Below are 15,339 nucleotides of genomic sequence, written 5' to 3' on the forward strand. Positions count from 1 at the left end.
CTTTTATTTCTACAGTTCAACTCAACAGTTAATTTTCCTCACCAGTGATCCATAGTGGCTGTGGATTGCTGTACTGTGTGTGAAAGGCTGGTTCTCCTCTCTCTCCTCTGCACATATAAACTCCTGTGTGATGAAGAGCAGCAGGACTGAGAGTGTAGTTGCCTCCAGATCCTCTGCTGCTGTCTGAGAGGAGCTCCACATACATGATATAGCCACAATTATTTTTTATTTGAGTTAAGCCGTTTCTGTAGGGAACAGTTGTGTACCAGCTGAATGTCCAGTCTGTAGAGGAGTCTGTAACCTCACAGCTTAGAGTCACTGAGTCTCCTTCAGTCAGCCAGCTCTGTGGAGATACACTCAGTACTGCCCGTGGTCTCTCTGTTACACAGGAAATACAAAATGATTCATTTATAGATTTATTTAATACACAGTAATAAGCTTTTGAATGAAAGTCTAATTATACATTTTGACGTGTCCCTATAAACCCTCACACACTCACCTGATACAGTCAGTGTAACAGCATCACTGAAGTGTGAGGAGCGTGAGCCTCTTCTCTCTTCTCCTCTACAGGTGTAGTTACCTGTGTGGGTCACTTCAACCCCACTGATCCTGTACACCTGTTCACTACTGACAGGACTGTGTGAAGCATCTTTATACCAGCTGTACTGCCAGCTAGAGACACCTTCATCTTGTATGTCACATCTCAGAGTGACGGCGTCTCCACTGAACACCTGTTTATCAGGATTTATGGATGCCACTGGTTTAGGTCTTGCTGTAGAAAAATAATTGAGCATCTAAACTGTCAATTTGTCATCATGGGTGTATAATGATAATATGGGAATAGTGGAATAATGAAGGCAACACTTTGCTTTTATCAACTCTCAGCTAATTTACAAATATACTTTTTTATCTTTAATAAACTGCGAGATCTGTTAATATTAACTCTGAAATCTGAAAACTCTGATTCACATCTAGATCCAGTTAAACTTTTCCAACTAAGGACTGAGTAATAGTTACAAAAAGTAACTTTGGATAAAACATTAATAATCTGTAGTTAGATGAGTTTATCTATATGTCTAAATTACAGTGATCTTTACTATTCATATTTAGAAATATATTTTTTCTCACAAAAACACAGTCTTCATTAGTAAAACAGTTTCAGTGTGACTCACACCCACAATAATTTACACACATTTTCAAAGGTTAACTGAAATGAAAATGTATAATTAAGATTACAGCATGGGGCAGGTTTTGTGTACTTTTTTAACTACAGTAAATGCTTAAGCCTAATGACTTTACAACAGTTTGTGGAGTTCAGTTGTTTAGTTACACACATGTAACCATGATATCAGTATTTACAACATATTTCCATAAATAGTATTTGTAACTACTTATTATTCTATTCAATATAGTATGTTGAGTTTAGATTGTAAAGAAGTGAAGATAATTTCTTACATTTCTCACACATTGGAGACTTCTGGTTTCAGACGTACTGTATACTGTGCATTTTTCCCCTTCTTTTAACAAAGTTTAAAAAAGTAATAAACACTCTGTCTCACAATTTTATAGAAAAATACTGAATGATGTCGTCGTGGTATAAAGTGAGTTACTGTTTCCACCCCAAAGCACAGATTATTTTCCTATAACAGCATGTCCTCAAGTGTTTTATTCCTTTTAAACCACAGCAATTTGCCAATGATTACAATTTTTAATTTATTAATGAATGACAGATTGTACTTTTCATCCATTTATAGTTACATTTATTGTTGTGGAATGTCTGCAAAACAAGTTAGTTCCTGTTCTCACTTACATTATAGCAGCTATAAACAGTCATTTCCTCACCAGCCTCGCATTTTTCTCACTTTTTTAATGAATAAAAAATTGCAGCTTGTCATGTTAGAGGGAAACAGCAAATCATAAACTCCTCTGTACTGAAGACTTTTCCATGATGGAAAACTTAAAGTTATAGCTTTACCTCTTTTCTTGTTTTTCTTTGTTAAATAAGATGTTTTTAAACTTTTGCATTGAATCTCAGCAGCCACAAATGAAAAATACCTTTAAAACATGTTTCAAGATTATTGTAAACATTCTGGAATAACAAGGAATTACAATAATTAAGCAATATTTTTTCTTTCTCCTTCTAACAAACCTGTCGTGAAAAGGGGAAAAAATCATGACATACCTCTCACTGTAATCCTGACAGAATCACTGAGCTCTGTGTAGTAGTAGCCATTGTTGTAGTAGTTGTAGTAGTAGAAGTAGCTTCTCCTGCATGCCTGACACTGGTACACTGTTTCTCCTGCGTTATCGACTGTCACATTAAGTGTGTGTGCTTGTTCACTGTTCAGAAGCTGTAACAGCTGATAATTTTTGTACCAGAGAAACTCCCATCCAGTAGACTGCTGCAGCTCACAGCTCAGAGTGATGGTGTCTCCAGTGTAGACGGAGCTCTGAGGATTCACTCTCACAGTCGGTTTGGGGTTTCCTGTTGGTATGAAATGATGAAGGTGTCAGAGCTGCTTTTCACTTCACAACATAAGCAGTAGATTCACTGTGCTTTAACATATGCTTTGTGTCTAAAACAAAGATTTAGATTTAACATTTGATACAAGATGTTATAATTGTATGTTTTCTTACACGGCTGCTATTCAGTATATTTTCTATGTAACAAAATTCATGATTGGGTTGAAGCGTAAAACTCTGTATTTGATTATTTTAGATTATTTGTTATTTTATGGATCCTACACAAATCCTGCACCATCATCTGAACATATCTGCATTTTCTTAAAAATTAGCAAAACATGACTTCCTGTATCAAAGCCATGACTCAGGACTTTTTCCAAAATATCTACAGGCATTCTGTAGCTAAACATAATAAATGTTTCTCAGCTCGATGATCATCATTGTCAGTTCATGAAAGTAAGATCAGCCTGGATTTTTAGTTAAGAATACATTAGTTTTGTGTGCATCTCTATATAAGTACTTGAAATTAATTGGCTCAATCTTTTAAAAAAATAATGTTATAAATATGTAATTTACTGAATATTTGTGAGGCAGTCTGGGAAAAATTCATTAAACGTTGCTACAGCTGGATTCGGATAACATCCAAACATGAAAAATCATAACAAAAATCAAAAATCACCTCTATAGCTAAATGTGTTTTTCTAAGGATCTGATAAAATTTTTTGGATAGTTACATAGAAACAGAGATAAGTCTAATCACTTCAGTTTGTAATCAGATAGTGGCTGTCAAAATGTCTGCGATGCTCCTGTGCCATCACATCATCATTAAAACAGGGAGGAGTGATTGCACATTTTGTACAGACGACAGCAGACAAAATTATAAAATATTTAAATGACCTAATACAAAGACTTTAATAACTAGAAATATAGTCAACAGAACAGAAGTGAATCAGGGATTATTTCCCCAGCGGTGTTAGTGTGAACAGACATCAGTCAAGTGAAGAGAAGATAATGAGGCTCGTATTTAAATGCTGTGAGTGACTTCTACCTCAGGTGATGAGACAGAGACTGATGTGGATGATGCTGATAATCAAAATCTCTCAAAATTACAGAATTTTCAGATTAATCTTTATAATTCCAATGCCAATGCAATAATTCCAACACAAGGTGAGATTTACTGCCTTCTTTCTTAATGTTCACTGTGTACTATTAATCAGACTGACTCACCACAATTCTACTGTAAACTTAATATAAAACCCAAATGCTACTGCAAAACACATGATGATGATTCCTGTGAAAGAAATCGGTGTCTACTAGACAGGGAAGTGAAAGTCAACATTAAACAAACAGAGACTCAGTTACTGACAGCTCAAAATCTGAACCCTAAAAATAATGTTATCATATTAAATAAGAAATAAACACCCACAGACTCACCTGATACAGTCAGTGTAACAGCATCACTGATCTCTGAGCTCTGAGAGTCACTGCTCTGTCCTCTGCAGGTGTAGTCACCACTGTCAGAGTCTCTAACAGACTGGATTATGAAGTCCTGCATTCTGCTGTCTGTGAGTCTGTTACTATTTTTATACCAGCTGTATGTCCGCTGAGTTCTTCCTCCTCTCTGTACGTCACATCTGAGAGTAACACGCTCTCCAATGAACACATGTGTATCAGGCTTTATGGACACCACGACTTTAGGACTCCCTGTAAAACATTCTGTTGTTAATAAACCTTACATAAAGTAATTTCCAAGTGTACACTACTAATATAATTTTTTAGACTGAGTTTGAGAACATGTTTTTTGTTACTTGTTGATACTGATATGTGTAACCTACTTACTATTAAGAAATCAGGGGCATCATGGAACATTTTATTTTGCACTATTTATGTCAGTTGTTCCCATGTGCTGCTGTCATTAAACTTGTGCTTTTTATACGTAATATGTTAAGGCATTTAAGCAGCATAAAACTATTTAAGCTTAAAACTATTTATTCACATCAAACTTTTGTTGATCATCCTTTTCTTATATAAAAGCACTATTTATCTTAAGTGAAAGTAATTCTTATAAAAAGGGAAACAGTAACTGAAGAGCCACACAGTGTGGGTGAATTTACCAAGAGCACAAAGTCAATCTACACATGAGATGGTACGAGAACAAAGAATGAAAATAACTGAGTTAATGTTACGTTCTTTGTTTAGAGCTATAAAAACTGCATTAATAAACTAGGAACAAACTGACAAATTGTGCACAAACTTCTCAGCCCCAAAACAAATCAAATATGCACACAATATAAAGGATAAATTATATATTAATCACCTTGAGCATGGGCCACTGGTATAAGCACTAAAAAAGAAACAGAAACAGAACATGACATAAATATGCAAAATATTCAGTGTATTAATGAAAACAGCACATTTTAGACACAACAAACCCACAAGATTAAATCTTAGTCAGGAAATCTAAACTACCATCTGTAAGAAATACATTTTAAGCTCTCTTAATTATAAATAATCAAAAACTACAGTAACTTATACAAAGGTCACTATTTTGCTCATTAAGGTGTTTGTTTCACTTTATTTCACTGCAGAAAGTAACCACTTATGCAGCAATTATATATTATTATTGAAGTGTGATAATCTTAGCTCTGGAACATAAAACTAATGGACTGTCACATTCTTACAGAGTGTGTGCGAGAGAGACACAGAGAGAGAGAGGACAGATGTAACTACTATTTTACTGCGATTTTCATGCATGAAATGTTCTGCAGTGTGGAAAGAGAGGGTAGAGAAGTGTGGCCCGACTGGTGGTGGCCTGTGGTTGAAGAGTGACACTAAAATGACTTTGACGCACTCTACTGGTAACTGCAGTACGTTTTAAATCCTGACCTTATCAACATTGTAATAGATTTAACCAGAAATGTTTAAATACCACTTCCAACACCTCTCGTATACTATAATACTATAGTAATAGTATAATATACTCAGTAATAGTAGAGAGGATGGACATATGTAACTGCTAGTTCAGTGTGATTTTCATGCACAACACTGAAAAGTTAAATTAGATTGACTTTGATGCACTCTACTGATACCTTATAATGGCTAATTTCAGCATTATAATTCAACATATCACAAAGCACAATCATCTCAAACTTATCACCTGAATAAGTGTACTTGGCCTCCCTTATTACCTTTGGGATGTGGTAGAATAGGAAATTCGCAGGATGGAAATGTAATATAAAGTAATAATATAATATACCCAGTAATATTAATAGTATAGTGTTCCTAATAAAGTGGCCAGTGAGGGTATGTTCAAAAGTCTTATCACTCTGAATAGTCATTTTGTCTCCAACTGGCCCTGCTGTGGAGTCTCTGGCTTCAAATGGTGATTTTCAGCTTGGTCAACTTTTGGCTTTAAAAGAGCCCAGTGAGTGTCAGTGGAGTTAAATTTGCCCACCATATCAACAGGAAAAAAGTTAAGTGTTAGTTACTGCTTTCACACGTTCACTTTCACACCTCCTCCCCTTCTTCACTGCTGAATTTGCACCACAACATTAAAATAGAAAATAAACCACATCCGCGACCTGGTCTCTGCTCTCAGGCCTCTAACACTGTCACTGCTCTGTGTGTGTACAGGACTAATGAGAAGTGTTTGTTTCTGCACAGTTATTGCTCTTATTTTAAACACAGATCACTAAATAGTGATTAGTGATTATTTAAAATAAAGTGCTGTGCATTAGTTTGGTATTAGTGTGTATTATATTGAACTTGCTGTACTGAGATGTTTCCCTGCACAGACCATAATAGTAACAAAAATGGAAATGTAGGTTATAAGGCATTTTCTCAGTAAGTCTAGTTAATGCTAACATGGTTTTGTTAAAACCTTTCTGTTCACAGGAAAGACCACCAGAGTCTCACCACAGCAGCTAAAGACATTTCAGTTAGGCACAACCATGACCACTGGTGAAAGTACAAACACCATCCAGCCATTTTCTTTTAGCAGATCAGATGATCATGAGAGGTTGTCACTGAGCAGCAGATGACAACAGGACACAGAAGATCAGCTACAGATTCCAAAAATACAGACTCGTTTACACTCATTAGATTATTTAAACCCTGTGTTTTAAACTTGCTCTACTTGTACTCTTCCCTGTTGAACTACCATAGTTACTGAGAGTAGTTACACATCAAACTAAACCCTTCTCATAACAGATATGGATACACTGATCTACCTGAGCAGACATGCTGAAGTACACACAATGTCCTAATCACACAATAACCTCATCACTCAGGACATTCAGACTGCAGATGAACAACTTTATACCCCACCACTCACGCTAATGAAGACACAAAGAGAACATTTACTCACAGAGCATCACAGGGAGTGGACTGAGCTCCATCCTGTCTCTCTAATGACTGACTGACTGACAGAGCAGAGGAGTGTGTTAAAGCCTTACCACTTCCTGTGTTCTCACAGAGACAGAGAGAGAGAAAGAGAGAGAGAGAGAGAGAGAGAGAGGGCGGATGGACATATGTATCTTCATATGCAACTTCTATTCTTTTATCACCTTTCAGTCTGCTAGTGTACACTGAGAACATTCTGTACAAATCTTTTTTATTTTGATGAAGTTAAAGCAGTGAACTTTCACTTGAATTTAAAAGAGGCTGAGATTTATTTATCTTACTTTTTCATTTGTTCATTCATGAGGCTATTTTGTGTAAAACATTTAATTTTAATAAATTTCTGTATACTCTTGTTGGAGTAAGATTTATTTGGTCCATTATCTCATTTAGAAGTGGTTCCCCTCCCCCTTTCTCTCCTCTTTTGGTACAGTCCTGTCCACCTGAATTCGGGATTGTGAAGGAGAAATTTCCTAAATAATTCACTGTAATATTTTATGTGATTTTCAGCTGGGTCAACTTTTGGCTTTAAAAGAGCTTAAAGAGTGTCAGTGGAGTTAAATTTGCCCACCATATCAACAGTTAAGAAGTAAAAGTTAGTTACTGCTTTCACATGTTCACCTTCACACCTCCTCCCCTTCTTCACTGCTGAATTTGCACCACAACATTAAAATAGAAAATAAACCACATCCGCAACCTGGTCTCTGCTCTCAGGCCTCTAACACTGTCACTGCTGTGTGTGTGTACAGGACTAATGAGAAGTGTTTGTTTCTACACAGTTATTGCTCTTATTTTTGAAAAAAAAAAGGTTAAATAATGATTACAGATTGTTTAAAAAAATGCCATGGGCATTAGTTTGGTATTAGTGTGTACTAGAGTGAACTTGCTGTACTCAGATGTTTCCCTGCACAGACCATAATAGTAACAAAAATGGAAATGTAGGTTATTAGTCCTTTTCTCAGTCTAGTTAATGCTAACATGGTTTTGTTAAAACCTTTCTGTGCACAGGAAAGACTACCAGAGGCTCATCACAGTGTAATGGATATGCAGTAACTAGCATTAGACTACGATTCCCATCAGCCACGGCACTGCACGTTATCACATCACATGACTGGTTATACCTGATTCACATTTTTGGTTAATTAGCAAATGGTATTTAAGTCACGTTTTCCACAGAACTTTTTGTCTTGCATTTGTCTTTCTTTGTCTCTTTATGCTTTCATGTGTCATGGTTATGTTTCTTTGTTTTGTGTTTTGTTTTCGTATTTTATTAAACATGAATCTGCACTTGCATCCATCTACACCTTCATTACATGACAGAATGCAAGACCTACAAATGGATGCAGCGGATTTTTTCGCTGTTCAGGAAGACTTCTTGGAAAAGAACCTCCTGATGTAGGAACACCAGGGGAAAGGAGCATGGGTAAAGGCCACTCAGGAATGGCTCGACACCATGCGCCCCTTCAGAAAATTTTTTGAACGGGGGATTCCTGACTCAATCGAAACCATCTACTTCGGACATTGCTCAGTCTACCTGCCCAACTGGGGACATCGCCTTGCTCCCTTGCTCTGCTGAGGACGTCACTCCGCAATCCTGCTCTGCTGTAGACATTGCTCCCCCCTCTTGCTTCGCAGAGAACATAGCTCCCCCTTCTGGCCTTGCGGAGAACGTTGCTCCCCCCGCAGGCTGAGCAGTTGCTGTCACTCCAAGGTCATGCTCGGCCTGGGACATCGCACAACCCCCTGGCTGTGCGGCTGTGCGTCATGCCTCCTTCCAGCCCCGCGAGAGGTAGCACTCATAAGGAGTTTGATCAGCTAAGCAACATCTGGTCTGCGTGTCCAGGACCCCCTCCCGAAATTTGTTTGATTGTAAGAAGCCGTGCATTATGGGGATTCTGTCATGGATATGCCGGAACTGTCATTAGACTACGATTCCCATCAGCCATTGCACCCCATATCATCTCACATTATTAGTTACACCTGATTCACATTTTTGGTTAATTAGCACTGGTATTTACATTTGGCACAGCAAACATTTTTGTCTTGCATTTGGCTTTCTTTGTCTCGTTATGCTTTCATGTCTCATGGTTATGTTTCTTAGTCCTTGTGTTTTCCCATGAGTTCATAGTTCTTGTTTTGTGTTTTGTTTTTGTCTTGTGACACAAGAGATCATGGTAGGGCAGAACACTGACACTCAGAGACAGGATTGGGTACACAGGTGACTTTCCTTTATTAGAATTTGTTCTGGTGCAGGCAGAGTGAGGAGGTGAGGGTGCATGTGGGTAATGAAGTGCAGTGAGGTAGAGGTCGTCTCAGGATGGAGGGCGGCGAGCTGCAGCAGTGGCTCTTCCTGGAGACGGGAGGGGGGATGGTGGGTGCTCCTAGGTGGCTCAAAGGACGGCTGACACACGTGGTGGCTCGTCTTCTCCGCTGGCATTGGCGTCTGGGGTCAGAAAGAAGAAGCAGGTTAGACAGTGTGTCAGTATCACCTATCTTGTCCTCCTGGGAGTGGCAGCGGGCTCCTGTTATATCCCACCGTCACCTCCAGGAGGGTGAATTCGCACGTCAGCAATCAGCGGCTGCCAGCCGCGCTCTGTTAAAATGCTCTGCCTCGCAGCCACACGCATTCCGGCTGTCCAAAACAAAGAGGGTGCTGAATCAGTGCTGTCCTTTCAGCATCCCGCCGGCAGTCGAGCTAGGAGCACTGTGTTTCTTCGGTGTGCAGGCTGCCAGCCCGCGGTCACAGTCTTTATTACACTTGCGTCTGCACTTGCATCTGTCTACGTCTTCATTATGTGATATACAGCAGCTAAAGACATTTTATTTAATTACAACCATGACTTCCATTGGTGAAAGCAGAAACACAATCCAGCCATTTTCTTTTAGCACATCAGATGATCATGAGAGGTTGTCACTGAGCAGCAGATGACAGCAGGACACAGAAGATCAGCTACAGATTCCAAAAATACAGACTCGTTTACACTCATTAGATTATTTAAACCCTGTGTTTTAAACTTGCTCTACTTGTACTCTTCCCTGTTGAACTACCATAGTTACTGAGAGTAGTTACACATCAAACTAAACCCTTCTCATAACAGATATGGATACACTGATCTACCTGAGCAGACATGCTGAAGTACACACAATGTCCTAATCACACAATAACCTCATCACTCAGGACATTCAGACTGCAGATGAACAACTTTATACCCCACCACTCACGCTAATGAAGACACAAAGAGAACATTTACTCACAGAGCATCACAGGGAGTGGACTGAGCTCCATCCTGTCTCTCTAATGACTGACTGACTGACTGACAGAGCAGAGGTGTGTGTTAAAGCCTTACCACTTCCTGTGTTCTCTCACAGACAGAGACAGAGTGAGAGAGAGAGAGAGAGAGAGAGAGGAAGGGAGAGAGAGAGAGAGAAAGAGTGTGCCTATATGTCACTTTTACATTTCCTGTGTTCGCTTTTAAGGGGGCGATTGTGGCATGGGGTGAATACATGCTTCTATTTTAGTGGTCACAGGCACAGAAGCTTCCTGTGTCACAGAGAGAGAGAGAGTGAGAGTGAGAGAGTGAGAATGTATGTGTCACATCTACATTTTAGTTGACACAGATGTGGTTGCTCCTGTTCCCTTTTTTTACATTAAAAATGTTTTAAGACTCACACTGTAAAACCTATAATGTTTCACTTTACTAGGATTAAAATCATTTGTATTAAAGAATAACACACTGAGTAACAGGGCTGCAAATAGGCAAAATATCTAAATGTACATTATATTCTCATTGTACACTTTATTAGGAACACCTATACACCTGCTCATTCATGCAATTATACAATCAGCCAATCATGTGGCAGCAGCACAATTCACAACCTCATGCAGTAAATTGTATTTCAGAAATCTCCTGGGCTTTTCTCACACAACAGTCTATATAGATTACACAAACAAAAAGACAGAAAGAAACAGCTTGTTGATGAGAGAGGTCAGAGGAGAATGGCCAGACTGATTGGAGCTGACAGGAAGGCTGCAGTAACTCAACATGTGGTGGCCAGTGATTGAAAAGTGAAACTAAAATGCCTTTGACTCCCTCTAGTGGTAACTGCAGTATAATTTTAATCCTGACTTCATCCACACTGTAATAGATTTAAACAGAACTGATTAAAATATATCTTATCACTGTTCAGTCTGCTCATGTACATTGAGAACAGTCTGTACACACCTGTATTTTGAATTCTCTCATTCAAGTTTTAATCTTTTAAAATGACATCTAACTCCATAACCAGAGGCTTTTCCCATTATAGAGTTAAAAATGCAGTGTGCTATGGAGATGATATTTAACAGTTTTGTTAAACATCAAATTATTTAATGAAATTAAAATTTGTCCTTGTGTGATGTGAGAGATGAAAATTAATGTATTATTTATATTAAATGCTAATGCTCATTTTATTTACATTATTAATTACAGGTAGGTACAGAGACTTTTCGCACGTGTCGTCATATCCTGTAATGAACAGTAGTGTTCCTGTTGTCACTATGAACATTGTTTAGGTGCTGAAATGCATGAGTGACTGTGAATCTGAACTGTCTATTAATGGTATATTCCAGATTAAGGTAAGCAGTTAATAGCTCGCTACATTTTCCACCCTTAGCTAGCTAATGTGTTTAAGTTGCATTTGCTAATGAACACAGTAGCGATAAACTAGTTATAGCTAGTGTTGGCATCAATCAGGGCATGTTCAGGGCTCAGTGAAAATGGTGACTTTATAATATTTTAATGTATGAGTTATCTCACTTTATCTGGAGGAGAAACAGCTACATACACTCACTGTCTATTTTATTAGGAACACCTGTAAAACTGCATATTCATGCAGGTATCTAATCAGCCAATCATGTGGCAGCAGCACAATGCAAAAGAATCATGCAGCTACAGGTCAAGAGCTTCAGTTAATGTTCACATCAAACAGCAGAATGAAGAAAAAGTGGGATCTCTGTGACTTTGATCATGGCATGGATATTGGTACCAGAAGGGCTGGTTTGAGTGTTTCAGAAACTGCTGATCTCCTGGGAATTTCACACACAACAGTCTCTAGAGTTTACACAGAATGGTGAGAAAAACAAAAACCACTGAGTAGGCAGCAGTTCTGTTGATAAGAGGTCAGAGGAAAATGGCCTGATTTGTTCGAGCTGCTCTGAAGGATCTAGTAACTCAAATAAGCACTCTTTACAACTGTGGTGAGCAGAAAAGCATCTCAACAAGCACAAAATATCGAACCTTATGTGGATGGGTGTGACACTGCGGGACCGTAGAAGGCTGCACGCACACACACACACACACACACACACACACACACACACACAGAAGCAGTAAGTGCGGGGGCGAGTCGTGTTCTTTATTATCCTTAAAAGTGAAAGTGAAACTTATGGCGCAGGAAGAGGATGGTGGAAGTGAAACTGTGAGAATACATTAAATCTGCTTAGAACGACAAAAGCTCGACTTCTTTGCTTTCGCTAACATTGACGTCTGCGTTTAAGAAACACACAGAGACAGTGTACAATAAAGTAACGATTTTCCCTTCCTTCTCCCTCATTAGAGTGGCCGCGAGCTCCTTTTATAGCTCCTCGTCACCTCCGGGAGGGTGAAGAGGAGCCGCGCCACTCATTGGCCGCCAGCCGTGCTGAGTTAGGTCGCTCCGCCCCACAGCCACGCGCACTCCGGCTGTCCAACACAAACGCGGTGCTGAAAGGACGCTGACTTTTCAGCAGCACGCCGTCAGTCGCGCGAGGAGCGTTTGATGTTTTACGTGCGCGGGCTGTCGGTCCGCCGTCACAATGGGCTACAACAGCAGAAGACCACATCAGGTTCCACTCCTCTCAGCCAACAACAGCAATCTGAGGCTATCATGGGCACAGACTCACCGACACAGGACAGCTGAAGATTTAAAAAAAAATCACCTGCTCTTTTTCCAGTCTTCAACTGTCCATGTTGCTGAAGACAAAGAGAAATTTTACTCACAGCATCACACAACTTGGTCAATGTCCAAATATTTATGGATCTGGCTGTTTTTTTCCTCTCAAAATTGCATCTAAATAAATAATGTATGGTAAATGTTTTATTTTTTTCTGCTGCTGATTTACAGTGTGCATGCCTAATGGTGAACAAGGAATAAAAAGGGCCTAGATTGTACAATAAGGTTTGAATGTAATATTTTTATTTCTAGTTATAATCCATGTGTGTAATCTGCACAGCAAAGCAAAAGCACATAAAAAGCACATTGTGTGTAATGCCCGCTATAGCATATGAAGCTATGTTACTGAATTCATTTTTGTTACTGCTGACATGATAAATGTAAGCGCATAGGAGCAGGAGCTGAGTTGGGGATGGAGCATGTCGAGCTTTAGTTGAGTCCAGAGCGAGTTTTCTCACTGAATATCACTTCAGTTGCCTTCATAACACAAGCTTATGACATCTAACAGCCAGCTGTTCTTTACAAGAGACCCGAGTTTTAAAATCTCATACACAAATGATATGGTAACTGTTACAGGACGGTTCAGTGTGGACCCAATTGCAGAGTGAAAACCCCTGCTTGCTTATAAATAACTGGGCAAGCAGGGTTTATATATTGGTGAAATAAAGGGTAAGGGAAGGGTTGGGGTGTGATTGGTGCAATCTCTCTAGTCACTTCTTTCCTTTTCTAATTCTTTTAAATTCTCATTTTCCTTTCTGTCCTTTCCTTTCCTTTACCCTTACCTCAGATAAAGCTCTGGCATACAATACCAGTCACTCCTCTACAAAGGTGTGACAAAGGGCTGTCTCAAAGACTGGCCTTAAGTATCCTGCCTGGCACGTGCAGTTAATCCAGGTTAATCAGCCTGGAGAATTCTGGGTAACTGAGTTCTCCTGAATGGCTGCTCTCACTGTGCTCCACTGCTGCCCTCTGCTGGCTGCTGGTGGTGTAGCGCGGCCTCTTGAAGTAACAAAAGGGAATAAATGTTTATTTATACAGTAAAATATGCATGAAACTATTTTTCTGCTACAATTTTCCGTTGGAAGAAGTGTGTGATGTTCCTGACTGCAGACACCTACCAAAAATTATCCCCAATTGTGTAGACTGTGTTAGTGCTCATATACAACAATGCTTTAGATACAAGCTTGATTTACAAACCTCTAATCCTGACTATCTTAATCCCTCTGCCAGGACTGGGAAGAAATGCAGTTAGTAGCTTTTCATTCTGAATCACTGCCACTGCTGTAATGTTAATTTCCTGTGTTGTGTTTTGGACATTTTCAGTGTTATGTTAGTCCTGTACATCAGTGTACCAGTGTGTAGACATGCAGTAAGAGCAACAACATTTCTATTTGATTCCTCATTTACTCCTGAACTTTACTGCAGTGAGATCCTCTACTTACACTGAATAATACTGCAGGATCGAGTTTCTGCATTTAAGAGAACACTTTATTATTTGAGAAGACTACCCTGAGATCACAAGTAGGAATTTCAAGTTCAGGGGGCGTTTTCTATTGTTTTTTCTGGTCAGAGGTTTGAAATTACAAGTTATGATCTAAGTCAAATGCAGAATCTCTCAAATAGCCACTCTTTGAGCAGAAACACATCTCAGAACACACAATATGTTGAACCTTGAGGCAGATGGGCCACAGCAGCTGAAGATCACTCCTGTCAGCCAAGAAAAGGAATCTGAGTCTAGAGTGGGCACAGGCTCACCCAAACTGGCCATTGCTCCATTCCATCTCAACTGGTCCAATGCAGGTTACTTGACCATTTTTAATTTTCCTGAGTTTTTTTGAGTGATTACCTCTATGTATTGGCATTACTAAACCACCAGTGTTTTTTTTTTATATTTTTTTTAACTTAGTTTAACAAGGCCATCTTTGTGTCATGGCACACAACAAATTTTGGTTATACAGCTCTTTACAGAAACCTCAGTATCTTGTCTCAGGATGCTGCTAGCTCCTTGGAACCAAAACTGATCTCTAGAGCACTTTACAAGGTATATGTACACATATAAACATTTTGCAAATTCTTAGAACTTAGAACTTCAGTCCAATTGTAATCTTTTAGGGTCAATTTATAATGGGAGATGTTCGAGTCCCAGTCTTAATTTTTGGGGGTACCTAGGTAATTATAGTGTGCATGCAGAACATCTCAGGTTTGAGACTTCTCTTATTTATTTATTTTTTTATTGGGGGGAGAAAGTGCAATTTTTTTTTTAATTCTCCTCACTTTCAAGTTGAATATCACTGGTGGGGGACCAGATACAAACAGGAAATTTTCACAGAAATAAATCCTCTATAATAGCATTCTGCTATACAATTTTTTTAGTTTGAAATTCCACTGGTTACAGAAAAAGGGCGAGTAGAACTTTGGGGAAAAACCTACTTTATTCATACATTTTGAGAAATGAACAGATGTAATAATTATAACAAATAAAAAAATGAACAATATTTTACAGTAATT

The 15,339-nt window shown here is 38.9% G+C and overlaps 1 protein-coding gene across 1 annotated transcript in view; it reads right to left on the reverse strand.

Moving 5' to 3' along the window:
• LOC128318110 (Fc receptor-like protein 5) overlaps nucleotides 1-8,593 on the reverse strand; it is a 36,206-nt gene extending 27,613 nt beyond the window's left edge. Inside the window, 6 exon segments of the mRNA XM_053233256.1 lie at nucleotides 43-378; nucleotides 500-772; nucleotides 2,183-2,485; nucleotides 3,898-4,194; nucleotides 6,785-6,797; nucleotides 8,396-8,593. Coding sequence (XP_053089231.1) covers nucleotides 43-378; nucleotides 500-772; nucleotides 2,183-2,485; nucleotides 3,898-4,194; nucleotides 6,785-6,797; nucleotides 8,396-8,593 — 1,420 coding nt within the window.
• Nucleotides 8,594-15,339: the final 6,746 nt, after the last annotated feature.

This window comes from Pangasianodon hypophthalmus, chromosome 4 (genome assembly GCF_027358585.1).
Source record: "Pangasianodon hypophthalmus isolate fPanHyp1 chromosome 4, fPanHyp1.pri, whole genome shotgun sequence".
NCBI lineage: Eukaryota > Metazoa > Chordata > Actinopteri > Siluriformes > Pangasiidae > Pangasianodon > Pangasianodon hypophthalmus.